At 42.3% G+C, this 22,157-nt stretch overlaps 1 protein-coding gene across 2 annotated transcripts in view; it reads left to right on the top strand.

The window, feature by feature from the left end:
- Positions 1-22,157, top strand: part of FBXO15 (F-box protein 15) — a 183,738-nt gene that overhangs the window by 46,713 nt on the left and 114,868 nt on the right. For both annotated transcript variants that reach the window (XM_069730974.1, XM_069730973.1), the window contains exons 3-4: positions 14,984-15,094; positions 21,740-21,844. In XM_069730974.1, the coding sequence (XP_069587075.1) occupies positions 14,984-15,094; positions 21,740-21,844 (216 nt within the window). The remainder of the gene's footprint in view (positions 1-14,983; positions 15,095-21,739; positions 21,845-22,157) is intronic.

The following is a 22,157-nucleotide window of genomic DNA, read 5'->3' on the forward strand; positions in this document are numbered from 1 at the left end:
CCAGTCAATTTTGCATTGAAAAGTCAAATGGCGCTCCTTCCCTTCCGAGCTCTGCCATGCGCCCAAACAGTGGTTTACCCCCACATATGGGGTATCGTCGCACTCAGGACAAATTGCACAACAACTTTTGTGGTCTAATTTCTTCTCTTACCCTTGGGAAAATAAAAAATTGGTGGCGAAAAGATTATTTTTGTGAAAAAATATGATTTTTTATTTTTACGGCTCTGCATTATAAACTTCTGTGAAGCACTTGTTGGGTCAAAGTGCTCACCACACCTCTAGATAAGTTCCTTAAGGGGTCTACTTTCCAAAATGGTGTCACTTGTGGGGATTTCAATGTTTAGGCACATCAGGGGCTCTCCAAACGCAACATGGCATCCCATCTCAATTCCAGTCAATTTTGCATTGAAAAGTAAAATGGCGCTCCTTCCCTTCCGAGCTCTGCCATACGCCCAAACAATGGTTTACACCCATATATGGGGTATCAGCGTACTCAGGACAAATTGGCCAACAATTTTTGAGGTCCAATTTCTTCTCTTACTCTTGGGAAAATAAAAAATTGGGGGCGAAAAGATCATTTTTGTGAAAAAATATGATTTTTTATTTTTACGGCTCTGCATTATAAACTTCTGTGAAGCAATTGGTGGGTCAAAGTGGTCACCACACATCTAGATAAGTTCCTTAGGGTGTCTACTTTCCAAAATGGTGTCACTTGTGGGGGGTTTCAATGTTTAGGCACATCAGTGGCTCTCCAAACGCAACATGGTGTCCCATCTCAATTCCTGTCAATTTTGCATTTAAAAGTCAAATGGCGCTCCTTCCCTTCCGAGCTCTGCCATGCGCCCAAACAGTGGTTTACTCCCACATATGGGCTATCCGCGTACTCAGTACAGATTGTACAACAATGTTTGGCATCCATTTTATCCTGTTACCCTTGGTAAAATAAAACAAATTGGAGCTGAAATAAATTTTGTGTGAAAAAAAGTTAAATATTCATTTTTATTTAAACATTCCAAAAATTCCTGTGAAACCCCTGAAGGGTTAATAAACTTCTTGAATGTGGTTTTGAGCACCTTGAGGGGTGCAGTTTTTAGAAAGGTGTCACACTTGGGTATTTTCTATCATATATACCCCTCAAAATAACATCAAATGAGATGTGGTCCCTAAAAAAAATGGTGTAGTAAAAATGAGAAATTGCTGGTCAACTTTTAACCCTTATAACTCCCTAACAAAAAAAAATTTTGGTTCCAAAATTGTGCTGATGTAAAGTAGACATGTGGGAAATGTTACTTATTAAGTATTTTGCGTGAGATATCTCTGTGATTTAAGGGCATAAAAATTTAAAGTTGGAAAATTGCGAAATTTTCTAAATTTTCGCCAAATTTCCGTTTTTTTCACAAATAAACGCAAGTTATATCGAATAAATGTTACTACTAAAATGAAGTACAATATGTCACGAGAAAACAATGTCAGAATCGCCAAGATCCGTTGAAGCGTTCCAGAGTTATAACCTCATAAAGGGACAGTGGTCAGAATTGTAAAAATTGGCCCGGTCATTAACGTGCAAACCACCCTCGGGGCTTAAGGGGTTAAATTTTTTTTGGTCACCGCTACATTGCAAACGGGTGATCTGAAGATTGTATCTGTTCCAAAACAGTATCAATAAAACGTCAGCTCGTCGTGCAAAAAAATAGGCCCTCACTCAGCCTCAGATCATGGAAATTGAGATGCTACAGGTCTTGGAATATGGAGAATCATAATTGCAGGTCAGTTTTAGTATTTAGTGATCATGGTAAAAAAATAAATAGTGGAATTGCACTTATTTTTTACAATTTCACCACACTTGGAATTTTTTCCCGTTTTCCAGTACACAATATGTTTAAACCAATGGTGTCATTCAAAAGTACACCTAGTCCCGCAAAAAAATGAGTCTGCACATGGCCATACTGTCCAAAAAATGAAAAAAAAAATATGGCTCTGGGAAGAAGGGGAGCAAAAAAGCAGAAATTCAAAAACTGAAATACCCCTGGTCATTAGGGGGTTAAAGGTAGACTGGATGATTGAAGTGAATCTGTCAGCAAGTTTTGCTATGAAATATGAAAGGAGCATGATGTAGAGTCAGAGACCATGATTCCAGACATTTATTATTTTCTGGACTGCTTGGTGTAGTTTGGATACAATCCCCGTTTTCACTTCTGTGGACGTAGCTGTTTATAACCCCACCATACTACAGATTGGCAACTTCTGTGTACATTGTCAGCAAGTTACTAGTCAGTGGTGGGGGAAGAGTTGCTTGACTGGACTGCATGTGAGACCTAGTCCTACAGTGATAATCTGCTGATAAAACACTGATTTGTATTGAAATTATAGCAAGTTGCTGAGCAAGTGACACGTCAATGGAATCAGGCTCTCGGAGTGCCATGACAATAAAGTTGATTCCAGCTAGCTTCATACAAGTATATGAAAGAGCTTGCAAATGAGTGCTGCCTGCCTAGGAAATCACCCACCTCTGATAATTACAGAAGTGGTCGGTAACCTTGGCAACATGTTGTAAACTATAAAACTAAAAGTCCCTCCATTTTTGAGAACAGATTTGAATTTTAATAAGTAGGAAATTTCAAAGTTGTTTATTTTTACAAGCCACTTTAGAAATGTACTCGTTTTATGAAGATCAGACATCCCCTTTAACATAAGGTGTGACAGATTGTACAGGGCGTGTCAACTTCACTCACCTCTGAGAAGGGGAGAGAATGACCCAGCAGGGATCGTCTCTCTGGCGCCACCACTTACCCCAGGTCAGTCAGGGAACTGCACTTAGGGCAAATAGTCGCCGGAAAGACATCCCTTATAGGTACGAGTTATTGAGGCTCTCCAAGTGAAGGAGGATATATATCACCAGTCCAGGCTTTGGGATATATATATTTATATAAACTTCCCGACCGTCACTGTCAGAGTTCCTCACTAACACAGTACGGTATGCTGCCACCAGTTCCTCGTTGGATATGAGCCCCGTCCAACAACAGTCTTATATCTGATCAGAAACCAACCCTGGGGTAGCGTATAATAACCAACTAAGTGTGCGGACGTGGGGATTCGGGAGTCGAGATAAAAGATAAAAGATAAATTTTGTATTTAATCACCGAAAGGCTCACTAGAAAGATACAGGTACAGTACAGACCAAAAGTTTGGACACACCTTCTCATTTAAAGATTTTTCCGTATTTTCATGACTATGAAAATTGTACATTCACACTAAAGGCATCAAAACTATGAATTAACACATGTGGAATTATATAATTAACAAAAAAGTGTGAAACAACTGAAAATATGTCTTATATTCTAGGTTCTTCATAGTAGCCACCTTTTGCTTTGATGACTGCTTTGCACACTCTTGGCATTCTCTTGATGAGCTACAAAAGGTAGTCACCCGGAATGGTCTTCCAACAATCTTGAAGGAGTTCCCAGAGATGCTTAGCATTTGTTGGCCCTTTTGCCTTCACTCTGCGGTCCAGCTCACCCCAAACCATCTCGATTGGGTTCAGGTCTGGTGACTGTGGAGGCCAGGTCATCTAGCGTAGCACCCCATCACTCGCCTTCTTGGTCAAATAGCCCTTACACATCCTGGAGGTGTGTTTGGGGTTATTGTCCTGTTGAAAAATAAATGATGGTCCAACTAAATGCAAACCGGATGGAATAGCATGCCGCTGCAAGATGCTGTGGTAGCCATGCTGGTTCAATATGCCTTCAATTTTGAATAAATCCCCAACAGTGTCACCAGCAAAGCTCCCCCACACCATCACACCTCCTCCTCCATGCTTCACGGTGGTAACCAGGCATGTTGAGTCCATCCGTTCACCTTTTCTGCGTCGCACAAAGACACGGTGGTTGGAACCAAATATCTCAAATTTGGACTCATCAGACCAAAGCACAGATTTCCACTGGTCTAATGTCCATTCCTTGTGTTCTTTAGCCCAAACAAGTCTTTTCTGCTTGTTGCCTGTCCTTAGCAGTGGTTTCCTTGCAGCTATTTTACCATGAAGGCCTGCTGCACAAAGTCTCCTCTTAACAGTTGTTGTAGAGATGTGTCTGCTGCTAGAACTCTGTGTGGCATTGACCTGGTCTCTAATCTGAGCTGCTGTTAACCTGCGATTTCTGAGGCTGGTGACTCGGATAAATTTGCATATTTGCTTGAGCTAATTAAAAAAGCCATATTTTTGCCTGTCCAAGGAAGTGCATTCGCTGGAAAATGAGGCCCCATTATTTGAGGTGCATTTGACTTCCCTTTTGGTATGGGGGGAATGCCAAAGGTGGGGGATGAGTTTGGATATCATTTTCCCATATCTCACATATCTCACAAGGGTTAAACTTCAATTCTAAGATTACATAGATGAGAAACTTTCTGGATCTGCGTGTTAACATTTCTTCCAACTCCTAAGATAAAAAAAAAGTCATTGATGACAGCGGAGGGCAAAAGAACGAGTAGAAGAGCTGGCAATGTGATTTCATTATGGAACAATAGCGCAGTCAGCTATTGTGATATTATTCCATAATGAAGATTAATTAATGTTCTGGCTTCATTCCCCATTTCTTTTCCATAAATATGCAGGATACAATTCTGTTATGTTATACTGTGTGGTCATATTTTCTAGATGAGAGAGGTGAAATTCTCTACACCCTGGTGTATCTGTGGGTAACGTGCCCTGCTGCTGACATTGGGGAAGGGAAGAACAGGTTGTTTTGCAGTCTGGTCACATGGAGTTCCATCCACTATGTTATGCTTTTGTAACTTTACCATTGTTTACAAAGTTCCAGGACTTACATTCAGTATATGAAATAAATGGATGATCACCGCAAAGAGGACGGAGGACCCAAAGTCTCCTCAATAGATCATTAGTGCTCCTCCTAAGCAACTACCACTTCTATAGACTTTAGTGTAATTTAGGAATGACTTTCTCACTGCATTAAACTTTAACTTTTTCATAACACAATATTGGCATATATCATTGTGACCAAGTACTGTTAATCAATGAGTTAGAGACAAATATACCAAAGAGAAGGGATAATAATGGCTTGTCTAATGAGCTGAGCCAGTCACCCAGCCCCCTTCAAGTATGTGACCTCTGGGGTCCCAGAGAGGGGTCATTTAACATTTCTACCTTTGGAGCTCGAAATTTCTGGGATTTCTAGTGTTAAAACCACTTGGAATAGGAGGGGACTGAGGGCTCAGGCGAGTGTGTAACACGGCTGAGTGCTGCCTGTGCGATAAAACATCCCATAGCACTCACTCCAATGGGGCATGAGAAAAATTGAGTACATCTGAGGATCAGATCGCAGTCAGACATACAAGTATATGGGTGCGTGTGAAGCGTCGGCCTGCTCTTGAATGTCATCCGAGTGCAGTGCAATTACCACAAGTAATGGAGGAATTGCTTTGTCAGTCTCCTCCGCTCCTGTGCTGCAAGGCTCTCCTACAAGAGAATTGGCGCACAGTAAAATTACACTCTGCTGTCCCTCGCAGCCAATTTTGGGCCAAGTGTCATTAGCATATCTCATCGGATACTATACACTAATGTGACCCCAACCCGAGTCTTAAGTCGGGACAGAACTTTTTATCTAGCTGGATAACTCATTTCGGTAATAAACTATTTCCATCCTAATTTTGCTGTAATATTTAGGTGAATTCAGACACTGCAGAACTTATGCTGCTTTTCGGTGTAGAATTTGTAGTGAAATTCAACTATAATTTATAGTTTAATCTCTTCACGACGCAGCCCTTTTTTATTTGTTTTTCGCTCCCCTTTTTCCCAGAGCCATAACTTTTTTTTTATTTTTCAGTCATTATGGCCATGTGAGGGCTTGTTTTTTGCGTTACAAGTTGTTCTTTTGAACGCCACCAATGGTTTTAACATGTCGTGTACTCGAAAACAGGTAAAAAAAAATTCCAAGGGTGGTGAAATTGCAAAAAAGTTTTAACATTTGTAATTCCACAACTGGGTGAGGGCTTATTTTTTTGCGTGTCGAACTGACGTTTTTAATTATATCATTCAGGGGTGATTTGAACTTTTATATTTTTTATTTTTTTAATATTTTTAAAGACATTTTCTTTTTGACTTTTCACTTGCTTCAATAATCTCCATGGAAGACTAGAAGCTGCGATAACTAGATTTCCTCTGCGGCACACAGGTGATGATCAGATCCCTTGTGTGTAGCAGAAATGCTCACTTGCTCAGGGTGGCCCTCATAGCATTTTGGCTATGACAACCATAGAGGTCTGCTGGAGACCTCTGATTGTCATGCCGAACCATTGGTGACCCGCGATCATGTGACAGGGTCACCGATGGGCGGGATCAGTCACGCACTTCCGCAGCGATCACATTAAATGCCGCTATCAGAGATTTACAGCAGCATTTAATGGGTTAACAGCCGCAGGTGGATCGCGATTCCACCTGTCGCTGTTAGGCTGGGTTCACATAGCGTTAATGGCGTCCGTTAGACGGACTACGTTACACCGTGGCATAACGTGGTGGTAACGTATTCCCTAACGCCGCCATTAACTCCTATGTCGGACGCATCGCTAGCGCACGCCCACAATGGGCATGTGCTAGGGATGTGCCGTCATTGAGCGCCGGACCCAGAGACGCGGGCTGCAGCGTTTCCGGGTCCGTCACTGTTAGCGCAGATAGAGCTAGCAGATGCCCTATCTGCGCTATCGTGCTGCCATACCGGCACTTGCGTTTACAGCAGCCCGTTACTATATGTGTTGAACGGGCTGCTGTAAACGCAATGTGAACCCAGCCTTAGTGGCACATGTCAACTGTACAAAACAGACATGTGCCGGGAAGATGTGGGCTCCGTGCCGGAGCCCACATCAAGGGGAGGAACACAACATGTACAGCGCATCTTATGAAGAGGTTAATTAAATTCAAGAGTTTCCCAAATCTCCAGATACATGTAACAAAAAAAAACAAAAAATAAAAATCCGGTGCAGATTCCATTCATTCTGGAGGTTTACATCTGGAGCATGCACTATTAGCAATGCAAAAAACTGCAGAAACGTTGTTTTTGACTCTGCATATTGTCACACAAAAAACTGTCTTCCGATTCCGTCAAAGTGGATGGGGTTTCTAGAAGCCTGATGCCTGCCGTGCTTTATTTATGTTTCACCCATGGTTACCTGTCCCATGGTGTTTGTTTCAAATCGGCAGCATGTCAGTTTCTCTTGTGGGTACGCTGATTTTGTGTGCAGACCCATAGACTTGAATTAGCTGCAGAAGATCCAAAGGTAAAAAAAAACCTCATGCATTTGTAATGTGCATTGTACACAATAGTTAATTATACAGTTGGTAGTTTTTCTGCAGCTATTAAGGGAATTGAGATTATGCCCACAATTCACGGCCAGCAACCTAGCAGACAATCCAGAAGTTTTTCCTAACTCAATAAACCCTAATGCGGTAAAGGTTGCGGTTTGTCATTCAGAAGCTAATGATGTCTGGATGCTGGAGGCTGCGCTTTGTACAATAACCATAGCTCTGCTATCTTTAAGATATATGATAAGCATGTGAAGAAAACCTTTTTACAAGTGCATCTTTGAAGAATTATTCATAATTTCACTATCAAATCCCCCAGCTCAGTGATTCAATGAACTTAGTACATCAAGTGATGAAGCCTGGAAATCGTCTTGATCTTGTCTTGATCTCCAGACTCAATTGTTCATATTACATTTTTGCAGCGGTGACACAAGTGCAAAGCCTGAAAGTCCTGAATGAAGGCACATAAGAGAGTGTGTATAGATGTAACGTGCGAGTGCAGTACTGCAGGTTGGGAGTAGATTCTGTACTGTCTTCTAGTTTAATTATGCAGCATATTTATTAAGGCAGTGTTTACTTTTGTTTCACCTTCGCAGTGGTAGCACTAATGACATGTTCTCTGCCCCTAGTAATATACGCTGCTCAAAAAATAAAGGGAACACTTAAACAACAGAATATAACTCCAAGTAAGGCTACTTTCACACTAGCGTTAACTGCAATCCGTCACAATGCGTCGTTTTGCAGAAAAAATGCATCCTGCAAAAGTGCTTGCAGGATGCGTTTTTTTCCCTATAGACTTGTATTGAAGACGCATTGCGACGGATTGCCACACGTTGCATCCGTCGTACGACGGATGCGTCGTGCTTTGGCGGACCGTCGGGTGCAAAAAACGCTACATGTAACGTTTTTTGCTCCTGACGGACCGCTTTTTCCGACCGCGCATGCGCGGCCGGAACTCCGCCCCCACCTCCCCGCACCTCACAATGGGGCAGCGGATGCGCCGGAGAAATGCATCCGCTGCACCCGTTGTGCAGTGCGTTAAACGCTAGCGTCGGAATCTCTGCCCAACGCATCGCGACGGGGAGATTCCGACGCTAGTGTGAAAGTAGCCCTAATCAAACTTCTGTGAAATGAAATCAAACTGTCCACTTAGGAGGAAACACTGTTTGACGATCAATTTCACATGCTGTTGTGCAAATGGAATAGACAACAGATGGAAAATATTGTCCATTATCAAGACACACTCAATAAAGGAGTGGTCCTGCAGGTGGGGACCACGGACCACATCTCAGTACCAATGCTTTCTGGCTGATGTTTTGGTCACTTTTGAATATTGGTTGTGCTTTCACACTCGTGGTAGCATGAGACGGACTCTACAACCCACAAAAGTGGCTCAGGTAGTGCAACTCCTCCAGGATGTCACATCAATGTGAGCTGTGGCAAGGTTTGCTGTGTCTGTCAGCGTAGTGTCCAGAGACTGGAGGCGCTACCAGGAGACAGGCCAGTACACCAGGAGATGTGGAGGGGGCTGTAGGAGGGCAACAACCCAGCAGCAGGATTGCTACCTCAGCCTTTGTGCAAGGAGGAACAGGAGGGGCACTGCCAGAGGTCTGCAAAATTACCTCCAGCAGGTCACAAATGTGCATGTGTCTGCACAAACGGTTAGAAACCGACTCCATTAGGATGGTCTGAGTGCCCGACGTCCACAGATGGGACAAGCACACTACTCAGGGAAGTGAGAGCCATAATTAGGAGACCTGCTCTTGAAGTAGCTGATGGCAGAGGCTGGTGATTCTGCAAAACTTAGAATATCAGCTTGTCAAAATCTGAAACCGCTGTTGAACTGATTTTTTTTTTTTGTGTTGTGTACCAGAAAAGATCATGGTTTTTACGGGTGCATCGTCCTATGTGCACTGAACGATCTAATACAGATCGCTTAGTGTGCATCGTTTATTTTGGTCTGCCAGTATAAACAGACATTTAAACAACCGCTGATCAGTAAAAGGTTACTGATCAGCCGTCGTATCCTGCCGCTAGTTGGTCCTTATAAACAGATCTTTATTCCTGAGTTCGCTCTTTTGTGTGTGATTGAGGATTGCATCAGTGGCTTCCAAGTTCAGTCCGTTAACCAATTGTTCCTTTATTCATTTATCTATCCTACTGTAGCTAATTTGAATGGTACAAGTAACTAACAGACTTTTTAATTACCAACCTCAAAGCTTATTAAGGAAATGTGCTTTAATATATCCATACAAAAGGGGTAACAACACCAGAAGATAAAACACCTGACAAGGCTTTCTGTTTTCGTGGATTTTATTTGCAAATCAAACCTAATTAAGATCTCTAATGCAATGAAAATAGCATTGTGCATCTTGCCAATAAGAAGGGTAATTAGAAGGAGCAGTCCAATAAAGAGCTGATGTCTATAACGTTACTCCATGGTTCCCAGGGAGGGGAAAGAGCTGTCACCTGGGGAGCCATGAATCAACATTATTGCACTTTAGCACTTTATTCCGCTGATCTCACTAATGAGCTCTCCTCCTAGAAAGATGCATGAGGCTGCGTTTGCCGTGCTTCAATGTGTTTACGAAGAAACTGAATTCAGCACCAGAATTTTCAAACTGTTTTGAACTGTGGAAGTTGAGTTTTATTACACGTGAAGGACTGTTTGTGTTGTAAATGTGCTGAGCGCTGGCCAGAATATGCATTATGCATTAGGCATTCTTCCCATGTGCAGAGCATCATGAAGTCTGAGTCTTTCTCTGTATAGTTTTCCATTAAAGGTGTTTCAGGTTTTACCTTTAATAGATCAGTGACTTGATCTTTTAGAAAATACGGTAATACCCAGCCATTACTTACCTAGTGCAGCCGCTCCGGTGCTGCCTCTCTGCAGGTCAGGGCCAGTCTTCATTCAGGTAGCTGTGATGTGCCAAGGTAGATGGCTTAATGATTAGCTGCAGAGGTGGTATGCTAGCAACGTGACCTCACCGATTCTGCCATTTTATCCAAGACTAGCTGAGTCTGGAGAGGCAGGAGTTGAATTAAGTTATCACAATTTTGTCATTTTATAGCCTTTGGTGTAATAAAATGTACTACTCTAAACCTTTTCCATAAAATTACAATCAAATGGCACTAATATTTGTTATAATAGGGATACTAAAAATATACGATCCTTTTTTTCTGTGGCCTTACATTTCTCTTTGTACAGTTTGTAAGCTCTATCCTCCGGATACGCAGCAACTTGTTTAGGATGACAGCAATTCTCTGACAAGTCACACCAACCAAACATCGGTGAAACTGGTCTGGGGCTTGACGTTGTGCAACTATTTTAGAGTTATACGTTTTTGTTTTTTTTGTTTTTTTTTACACCAAAATCGAATTGAGCATCTGTGGGATGTGCCCAAAAGCATGTGTTATCCATGTAGGTCCCACCTCAATTTATTGAAGTTGTGGTATATTTTGATAATGTGTTGGAGCCACATACTCAGAACATCATGTTGCAGATTTAATCTTTCAGCGGACTCCTTAGCACCGTGACAGCGGGACCAGCAACCATGATCTACATCATTATAACAGCAAGGATTACAGGAGAGACAGACACATCATAAACCACGAGAGGACAGACGATACAATGTAGAGGGAGATATAAATATGCTGTTACCATGAGAGTTCACAGAATACAATGTAGAGAGGAACATGAATAAGCTGTTATAGTTATCACTGCGCCATTTACTGTCTGCTCAACACAGTCGCACTACATAAGCCTGCAGCTGATGCCCAGTCCAACACATCATGGGTCTAGTTGAGTTCATGCCGCAATGGGTCTGAGCTGCTTATTGGCAGGTGGTTTTAACGTTATGGCTGGTGGGCATAGAGTCTGTGACAGAGTAATTACCTCTATTGCACTTTTCTTAGCGCTTTTTTTCTTTCTTTAGGTCGCGTCATTAGCTCTTCATGGCACTATTCTTTGTCTAATACAGAGCAGACAGAATAAATGGCTTTTACAGTAGAATATGATCCTTTTCTCTGCCCTTCTACTCTATCTTTATACTTCCTGGGAGACTGAGGGAGAAAGGTTAATCTAATTGCCGTCTCTGCCGTAGTCGCTAACATATGGTGTTCTCCTGCATTGTTAGGCTCAGACATGATGGCAAGGTCTTATTCCTAGATTTGTGAGAACAAATGCTACGACGTTCCTCACACGATGCCCCTGTATATTCTTCCTCTGTACAAGCGCTAAGGCTTTTGTGTGTATGTGCACTGTATCCATAAGGTACGCTGTCACTGTTATTGTGTATACATGGTGTATATGACAACTTTAAGACCAATGCTGCCAAATGTTGTCTCTTCCTAATGCTCAACATAGGAAATGCTAATAATGGCTGTAAATTGCTGTAGAAACGGCTCTCTTAACTCTTCCGATCTTATTTCTTGCCATACGTTTCACTTACTGTGCTTCTATCCTGCAGCAGTGACCATCAATCACTAGAACATTTCAGCCTGTGCCGGAGATTTTGCACTTAAAGTTTAATGGATGTTGCTGTGATTGGCATTGGGATGTCTGGATTTAAAGGTGTTATTCCTGATTGTAAAACCAGAATCGGCGCCGCACCTGTCCAACAGGTGCTGCCTTGTATTGCAGCTGAGATCTATTGATGTTGGTGAAGGTGAGCGGCAGTGGCACTCGCAACTTGTGGACAGATGTGGCACTGTTTTTGGAAGAAAACAACCATATTTGTGGACGTTCACTCTAACTCCTTAATACAATTTGATGTACTGATCCTTCATGAGCATCTTTTCACTTTGTGCTCCATGGTGGATATCATCGCATGGTGCAGCTTTTGTACCGATGTGATTTGTGGCATAATCATGTCTCACATACACAGCCGGCCTCCTGCTATAACTGCTAGTATCAATGTTCAGAGTAGAGCTGGGTAATCCCAAGCGGTAAAGTTCGATGTCCGTACCGAACACTTACTGTTCGAGCACAGACCCCAAACACGGACGCACTGAGATATAATGTACACTGTATAACTTATCTTGTCATCTCATGCACTATATCAAGTGTTCTTTTGTATTTCTATGTATGTTTTATACCTGTAATGTTGGCGGCATATGATATTGGGGTGTGTCGGCACATTTTTTGTTAATCTGCGCATTCTGTAACAAATGTGCTGTTATAGCTGGGTGCCTGCCCATTAGTTTGCCCAAATATAATGATGGACTCACATGAGAGGGATGTAGCTCCCAATTGACAGCATTATACAGACCAGTAGGGTACTGGTGCGCATGTCTCCGACACGAGTTACTAACAGAGCATCTCTTCCGGCGCCTGGTAGCGACATGTGCGGGTCACTAACATTATCGAGGAGTTCCCTGTGACCCGCACCGCCATGATGGCGCCGTGAGTAATGCAGTTTCCGGTGCTCGTGTTCAGCCACATGCACCGCGAGTAACTGAAAGTACCGACATCTGGTATTGGGACCTAAAAGATGGGCATTGGGGACATCTTACTTCATCTTGGCACCCTGAAGAAGCTGAAGTGAAATGTGCGTTGGGGCGCATGTGGCACCGCAGACATGAATATGGGTAAAAGCCATCTAATGGTATGATTCATGTCACCATTATCAAGGTTATTACTTATATATCGTAACTGGGTGACCTGACATTATATACCTTGACTTGGTTTCATTGGTATGGTTTCATGAATCTGCCATTATGCTTTTTTCTTCCTAATTAGCAGCACTGTCACTTTATTTACTTACCTGAATAATAGGCTCTCTTTCACCATTTTGTGTCTGTGGTGCTAAACCACGCAACTGAGATCTGATTTAAATAGCTCTGTCATTGATATGTTTTTTTTAATTTATGTATTGCCTTGTATACTATGAATTATTTATTAAAATATTTTCTTAATCTTCTTTGGAATAAATGCTCCATGTGTTTCTGTTTATAATTCCGTAAGGAGCTCCAATGGTATTGCTTGCAACCAGGGCTGTGGAGTCGGTAAGCCAAACCTACAACTCCGACTCCTCAATTTCCATGACACCGACTCAGACTCCGACTCAACCAAAATGGGCTCCGACTCCGACTCCACAGCCCTGCCTGCAACAGTCCTGATAGACTTTGGACTGTTTTTCAATAATATGGCTTCTGATTCTGAGATCCTGTATTACAGGTTTTCAAGAAGTTGGCATTAGGTGAGTATAACTGTGCTTATTTTTAACCCCTTAACGACCACCGATACGCCTTTTAACGGCGGCAATTAAGGGTACTTAAACCACATCGCCGTTAATTAACTGCGCTGTGGAAAAAGTGAATAGCGCCCCCCTGAGTCGGATTTTCTCTGGGGTCTCGGTTGCCGGGGGTAGCCGAGACCCCAGAGAACATGATTCAGGGTTTTTTTTTTTACCGACCCCCGGGTAGCGATCGCCGGTAATTACCCGTTTACCGGCAATCGCAAAAAAAAAAAATTCCCATTTAATTTCTCTGTCCTCCGATGTGATCGCACATCAGAGGACAGAGAAATGGGGTCCCCGATAGCCCCCCGATACTCACCTGTGTCCCCCAGTGCTCCTCGTGGCTCCCGATGTGCGCCGCCATCTTGCTCCTGCCAAAAAATGGCGGGTGCATGCGCAGTGCGCCCGCCGGCCGGCACCCGGAAGATCTTTGGGGTCTCAGCTGCCAGGGGTAGCCGAGACCCCAAAGAACATGATCGGGGTCGGTTTTTACCGACCCCTGTTTTGCGATCGCCGGTAATTAACTTTACCGGAGGCCGCAAAAAAAAAAAAAAAAGCAATGTAATTCTCTGTCCTCTGATGTGATCGCAACCCTAATTAGCGTTAAGGTTGGGGCTGTCAGTTTTGAACAGGCGCTGGCTGATTAATACTTCCATCAGCCAGTGCCTGCTCTCACTGTTATTAGCAGCAGGCGTAGGCTGGTGGGGGTAGTAGTCACATCAGCTTACACCTATGACTGGAGATAAACTTTTTACTTCTGGTCCAAGCTGTGGACTCACGCTGTCATCTGACATTGTGGGAGCCGCACTCTTACTGGCGGTAATCTTACCGCTGATCGGAGCCAGTGTTTGTCATGCAGATGACCGTATGGCAAACAGTGGATGTTCAGGCCTCTCATTCAGGTGCATGGAGTCGTCTGGGTTTGGGTACTGTTCTGGTACCTGAACCAAACATCCATGGGTTCGCCCATCACTTGTCCTGACCTACCGATCTCAGCAGTATAGCCCTTCATATCCCTCTGTCAATATTGCCAGCAGCAGCTAAGTTGCATTGAGATCGCTCCCAATGTCAGCCCCTCGTGGATGCCTATAGCTAGGAGTACATTTGCAGCACTTTGGGTTTCTGACATGGACGCTGGATCAGGATCCTGCAAATGAAAGATGTTTGCTCAAGTTAGCTATATACATGTTTACCAAATGCAAATTATTTCAATGTGTAGTAGATATTTCCGATATGATGACTAATACTGATCCTGTACAATTGATATAAAATGGATACCTAGAATCCTGCATATCACACAAAAACCACTAATGTTGATTTTTCTCTCCGTGATCATTGATTTCTGAATGAGGAACACACGAGCCAATAGACATCCTGTAGCACTTTATCCTAATTCTTGTGTCAGGACATAATTTCTGATATGTTTTCTATACTGTAGCACATTTTCAATGGCAGCCCCAGAAAAACAAGCTTCATTTGTAAGGAAACCCATGAGGAACCTACGGCTCCTGAAGACTGCCTGCCCCAGCAAAACCTCATACATAGAGAGGTACAGTATGTGACAATCTATAATACTGTATGTCTGTCGTGCAGCCATTAAGCATGGCTATGATCATTATTTGCAAAGTAGCCCAAGAGTAGATGCAGCATCAAATCTGAGATGAATTAAATTCCACAAACCATTTTCTGAGTCATGAATGAACGCACCGCTTGGAATTTGCTCCTCTCTGATACGCTTTTCGAACCTAAGCGGTGCACTGGTTTAACAGAATGTGACTTTTGATTTGTAAATGTGGTGCCTTTCTTGCATGCAGATCAATTGGTTATTATTTGATTACTTTGCCTTTTTAAAAGGGACAGATTGCATTGCATGGTTATTGTTGACATTTTGTTTTTCTATGCCTTTTTTTATTAATTGATTGCAAAAATGTAATTTTAGCCTTTTTAAGTAGGTAATAAAACTATAACAAATAAATATTCAGATGATGAAGTGAACTCCAGTATCACCCTCCTCTTCCCAAGTAACGTTCACCGAGGTCCAAGAAGTTGTAACTAACCTGCGATATGTTGGATTCTCCGTTCTAATGGGTTTCTGAATTTGTAGTACATAACCGTAATGGATGTCCTCTTTGAAATTAATTTTTAGCATGCACTCAGCCTAAAAATCATGAAGTGTTAGTGTAATGGACCAAAGGTCCTAAGCATAGATTATGAAAATTCACCGCACACTCTTTGTGGATTATCTTTCCAAATAGCTTGCAATTTTATTCATACAATAAATCAGGGAGCGTAACAGAATTATTCAGTGGAAGCGATTATATTAACAAAACAACGTTTCAGCTCCTCTGGAGCCTTTATCACAGAATCGCTGCAAAATAAAAAGAATGCATCAACATAAACTATAACAAAAATAAACAATATAGCACAAGTAAAAAACACAGGTATACTACACTCTATAGTAATCCCAAAGTAATATACCAAATTGATGTACCAATAGGGTAGTCAAAAATATAATGAACATACAATCGTAAAATTATATAAGAGAGCGCATAACAAATGTGACCAGTAACCAATGAGTAGCACATAGGTATATATACAGTTGTGGCCAAAAGTATTGACACCCCTGCAATTCTGTCAGATAATACTCAGTTTCTTCCTGAAAATGATTGCAAACAATAATTATTTGGTATTATTATCTTCATTTAATTTTTCTTAAATGAAAAAACACAAAAGAGAATGAAGCAAAAAGCAAAACATTGATCATTTCACACAAAACTCCAAAAATGGGCCAGACAAAAGTATTGGCACCCTCAGCCTAATACTTGGTTGCACAACCTTTAGCCAAAATAACTGCGACCAACCGCTTCCGGTAATCATCAATGAGTTTCTTACAATGCTCTGTTGGAATTTTAGACCATTCTTCTTTGGCAAACTGCTCCAGGTCCCTGATATTTGAAGGGTGCCTTCTCCAAACTGCCATTCTTAGATCTCTCCACAGGCGTTCTATGGGATTCAGGTCTGGACTCATTGCTGGCCATCTTAGGCTAGGTTCAGATTGCGTTAGTGCAATCCGTTTAGCGCCTAGCGCTAACGCAATGTGTTTTAAAGGGGTCGCGTTAAACGATCCCGCTCTTGCAGATCTCTGATCTGCGAGAGCGGGGAATGGACCGAGGGCGCGTCTCGGACGCTGCAAGCAGCGTCCGCGGCGCGCCACAAAACACCGGCATATCGCTAGCGCATGCCGAAAATGGCACGCGCTAGTGATGCGCGCCCCCATTGCTGTTAAAGGGCGTGCTAACGGACGCATTGCACGGCGTTAATTTCGCCGTGCAACGCTGTCCGTTAGCGTGGTCCCATTAACGCAATGGGAACCTAGCCTTACAAGTCTCCAGTGCTTTCTCTCAAACCATCTTCTAGTGCTTTTTGAAGTGTATTTTGGGTCATTGTCCTACTGGAAGACCCATGACCTCTGAGGGAGACCCAGCTTTCTCACACTGGGCTCTACATTATGCTGCAAAATTTGTTGGTAGTCTTCAGACTTCATAATGCCATGCACACGGTCAAGCAGTCCAGGGCCAGAGGCAGCAAAGCAACCCCAAAACATCAGGGAACCTCTGCCATGTTTGACTGTAGGGACGTGTTCTTTTCTTTGAATGCCTCTTTTTTTTTCTCCTGTAAACTCTATGTTGATGCCTTTGCCCAAAAAGCTCTACTTTCGTCTCATCTGACCAGAGAACATTCTTCCAAAACATTTTAGGCTTTTTCAGGTAAGTTTTGGCAAACTCCAGCCTGGCTTTTTTATGTCTCGGGGTAAGAAGTGGGGTCTTCCTGGGTCTCCTACCATACAGTCCCTTTTCATTCAGACGCCGACGGATAGTACGGGTTGACACTGTTGTACCCTCGGACTGCAGGGCAGCTTGAACTTGTTTGGATGTTAGTCGAGGTTCTTTATCCAACATCCGCACAATCTTGCGTTGAAATCTCTTGTCAATTTTCCATCCACATCTAGGGAGGTTAGCCACAGTGCCATGGGCTTTAAACTTCTTGATGACACTGCGCACGGTAGCACAGGAACATTCAGGTCCTTGGAAATGTAGCCTTGAGATTGCTCATGCTTCCTCACAATTTGGTTTCTCAAGTCCTCAGACAGTTCTTTGGTCTTCTTTCTTTTCTCCATGCTCAATGTGGTACACACAAGGACACAGGACAGAGGTTGAGTCAACTTTAATCCATGTCAACTGGCTGCAAGTGTGATTTAGTTATTGCCTGTTAGGTGCCACAGGTAAGTTACAGGTGCTGTTAATTACACAAATTAGAGAAGCATCACATGATTTTTCGAACAGTGCCAATACTTTTGTCCACCCCCTTTTTTATGTTTGGTGTGGAATTATATCCAATTTGGATTTAGGACAATTCTTTTTGTGTTTTTTTTTCATTTAAGACAAATTAAATGAAGATAATAATAACAAAGAATTTGTGTTTGCAATCATTTTCAGGAAGAAACTGAGTATTATCTGACAGAATTGCAGGGGTGTCAATACTTTTGGCCACAACTGTAGAGTACAATTACCTTAATCCAATGCCAAGAGGAAGAATGCAGTGTAGAGGGATATAAGTCCCTGTAATGCCCAGTAGAGGCTGCAAGGAACAGTGATAGGATAAATCTTATGCATAAAAAAGGGTGGAGGGAAAAGAAAGGAAAACATAAGGTACCAATATAGAAATGATAGTACTTTTGGGTTTATCCTGTTCCCACACAATAGAAGTGAGGCTCTGTAGAAAGTGAAATATGGGAGCACATAAGGGGGCTGCCAAAGTATAGCGCTAAAAAGTGTCAGTCATGAGCAGTGAATTACCTTAGGCTGTCAGTGTATGCAGCGACGCTTCCGCGCCAAGCTCTGGTGCCGGCATGACAGCTGTGTGCACAGTGTGAGTTTATAACAGCCGGGTGAAGCGCTGGACCGGAAGTCTGCAGCCCGGACCAGAGGTGACGTTGCACTACTAGTGTAGTGTACTGTGCATGTTTGTCCGTCGTTAAGGAAGCTCACAACCTAGCTACTTATCACTTTCATTATGCTAATGATGTTAAAATGTGACCTAACGTTTATAAAGAAAGAACGTATGTTAATGAAGGACATCTGGAATGTATGTACCTATGTAAATGTTTTACAATAGGGTGGATATAAGAAAAAAAGGGTCATAGACCTCAAATTACAGATTATAGCATATATGAATGCTGAGGACGAAAGGTGAAAATGAAAATAAACAATAAAAAATAAAAATAAATTTTTTTCCCCTTTTTTTATTTATTTATCAGGGGGTAAGGCAAACTCACCTCAGGTCACCATAATTTAGCGTGTCTGAAAATGTAATAGAATATAGTTTAATAAAGATCACAATAGCCAATCAATATCCCTATTAAGACCTTTAGGGGCCAAAGTATCAAGTTTATGTATCCAATAGGTTTCTCGCGATTTACGGAGTTTAACGTGGTCCCTCCTAGGGCGATGGACTTGCTCATTGACTTGGAATTTAAGCTGGGCAACTGTGTGTCTAAATCTGGCAAAATGATCCGGGAGAGGTAACCAGGTTTTGCTGCACCTGATGGTGGACTTATGGCTGGCAATAGGGTCTTTAACATGTTGAGTGGTCTCTTCCACATAGAGGAGACCACAGGGACATTTTACTAGGTAGACCACGAAGGTTTGGTATCCACGTATCAGATACGATTTGCCAGTTCTCGGATGCGTTATGTTATCAGACCTAATGATGTTAGAACAGGCTGCACAATTGAGATACGGGATTGTACCATGGCGCCTGGTAGCAAGCAGCCTCTGTGTCATAACCGGGCGTGTACTCGCTATGTCAGCTGTCACAAGTTTATCTCTGATGTTTGAGGGTCTTTTTGTGCTTATCAATGTAGGTGCTCTAAATGAATCAATATCTGGGTAGGCCTTAGACAGAAGTGTCCTGTTTCTTTATGATGGAGTAGACTTTAGGCATTAAAGGATGGAAAGTATGCACAAAGTGGATTCTTTCTTTAGGATAAATCGGTGGAGGTGGGGAAAGGGGTGTCATGGCCCATGTCTTTTCATGCCCAAGGAGTTTCAAAGGATATTGCCTATCACTAAACTTATCAGCCATTATGTACAATATGTTGTTCCGAAATTCAGGGTCAGAGAGAATGCGTGTTACTCTATTAAATTGTGAGCGCAGTAAGCTGTTCTTAGTAGCTCTTGGGTGGCAACTCAAATATAATGTAGAAGACTTTTACGGTCTGTGGGTTTACAGTAAAGATCAGTCGAGAGGCCCCCATTGGCATTTTGCAGTACTGTTGTGTCCAGAAAAGATATTGACTCCGTACTATGATGTATTGTAAATTGTAATTCAGGAAAAATGGAATTGAGATAAGAGTGGAAAGCATTTAAGGAGTCAAGCGTATTAGTCCAGATGAAGAAAACGTCAGCAATGTAGCGATGGTATCCTAAAACATGTTGTAGAAATGGGTCATTATGAAATACGTAATTCCCCTCAAAATGGTTCATGTAGGCATTAGCATAAGCTGGCGCTACGTTCGAGCCCATCGCTGTGCCACACTTCTGGACGTAAACGGTGTCCTCCTATAGAAAGTAATTCTCATACAATACTAGGCCAAGGAGATCCAGCAAAATTGAACTGAGTCCGTGGACATGTCCGATAAATTCAATAGGGATCTAGTGGCTTCAATACCTTTGTCGTGTTTTATTAAGGTGTAAAGACTGTTAACCTCCAAAGTGACCAGAATACTGTCAGGAGGTATAGTGTCAAGTTGTTTGATGACCTGCAAAAATTGTCCTGCATCTCAAAGGAAGAATTTAGTTAATTTAACCAAAGGAGTTAGAATTTTTTCCAAGAAAATTGAAAGCGGAAGCAAAACAGAGTTTGTAGAAGCAACGATTGGTCTGCCAGGTGGGTTTTGTAGTGATTTATGCACCTTAGGTAACTCATCAAAAACCGGTGTAATGGGATGAGAATTGACCAAAAAGGTTGCCGGTTTTTGGTCGATCACATGGCGATAAAGATATGTGTCTATGAGATTATGTATTTTTTTTGCTAATGGCAGCAACTGGGTCCCAGAGGATTATCTCATAGGTATTGGGATCAGAGTTGTCGGATTATTTCATTAGAGTATTTTGCACGATTCATCACCACAATAGCTCCCCCTTTATCTGCTGTTTTATGATAATTGATCTATTGTTATGTAGCGGTGATAGAGCCTGTTTCTCTATGAGTGAAAGGTTAGAGTGTGTTGGGAAGAAGCCAAGTTGTTGTTGGTGAGAGAGGAGTGTGACCTCACAGTCTACTAAAGAAATGAAGGTTTCAGTAGCATGATAGGTACGTGGTGTACAGAAATTGCTCGAATTACGAAGGCCAAGAGCAGAAATAGTGAGTTCAGGGGTTATGACATCTCCAGTTGATGGTACTACAGTACCTGTATTAATGGGAGACAAACCAAAATGGGTTTTTAACCTTACAGCCAGAGCACAAAATGTCTACTGAGTCACTCCTGCACTGATGACTTGTTAGGTCCATTCTTGCCAGAACTGCCCCCCTAACTTTAGTAGGCAACTTTAGTAGGCAATAACAGCCTGTACTGGCTGTGAGCACAGCGGCCGGAAAGCAGAGCGGTGACGTCACCGCTCTGCTTTCCGGCTGACCGACGCTCACAGCCAGTGCAGGAGGAGTGCAGAGCACAGCGCCAGGGACAGACAGCGGTAGGTAAGTATGTAGTGTTTGTTTTTTTTTTACTTTTACGCTGGTAACCAGGGTTACCAGTGAAGACATTGCTGGATCGGTGTCACACACGCCGATCCAGCGATGTCCACGGGAGATCCAGCGACGAAATAAAGTCCTGGACTTTCCTCAGCGACCAACGATCTCCCAGCAGGGGCCTGATCGTTGGTCGCTGTCACACATAACGATTTCCTTAACAATATCGTTGCTACGTCACAAAAAGCAACGATATCGTTAACGATATCGTTATGTGTGAAGGTACCTTAACTCGCAGGGTTTTATAGTGAAAGGACCATTCCTGATAGTGTGTACCGTTTTTGGGGGAGGCTGACTGGTATTAAGTGCAGCCAGGCTACATTGGCATGTTTGTTATTTTATTTTTTGCAACAGTAGAGTAAATGGCTTTCCTTGTGTTTTGCAGTGTACCATGTGAGATCCTTCTGAAGATATGTTCATATTTAGACCCGATATCTCTGATGATGCTTGGTAATGTCAGTAAGAGGTTCTATGAACTATCCAAGGACAAGTAAGTGATTTTATCCAATTTCACAGTCCTAGTTTATTGTAATAACCCTATAAACATTGATGCACCCTCTCTAACTTCAATACATTAATTAGGAAAATTTCTCAGGTGTGAGTATAGCCTAGGAAAAAATAGGGTATTCGAAAAAACAAGGGTACTCAAAAAGAACCAAAATCATTTAAAAATTAATTTTTTATCATATTAATAAAAATGTAACAATTTTAAAAAATTCCAAGAAAAATGCAAATATAGAAAGGAGGGATATGGGACTCAAAAATTAATGGCTGCTTCATTGTAAAGTTAGGACTGTGTCCAC

The sequence above is a fragment of the Ranitomeya imitator genome, chromosome 6 (assembly GCF_032444005.1).
Source record: "Ranitomeya imitator isolate aRanImi1 chromosome 6, aRanImi1.pri, whole genome shotgun sequence".
Classification (NCBI taxonomy): Eukaryota; Metazoa; Chordata; class Amphibia; order Anura; family Dendrobatidae; genus Ranitomeya; species Ranitomeya imitator.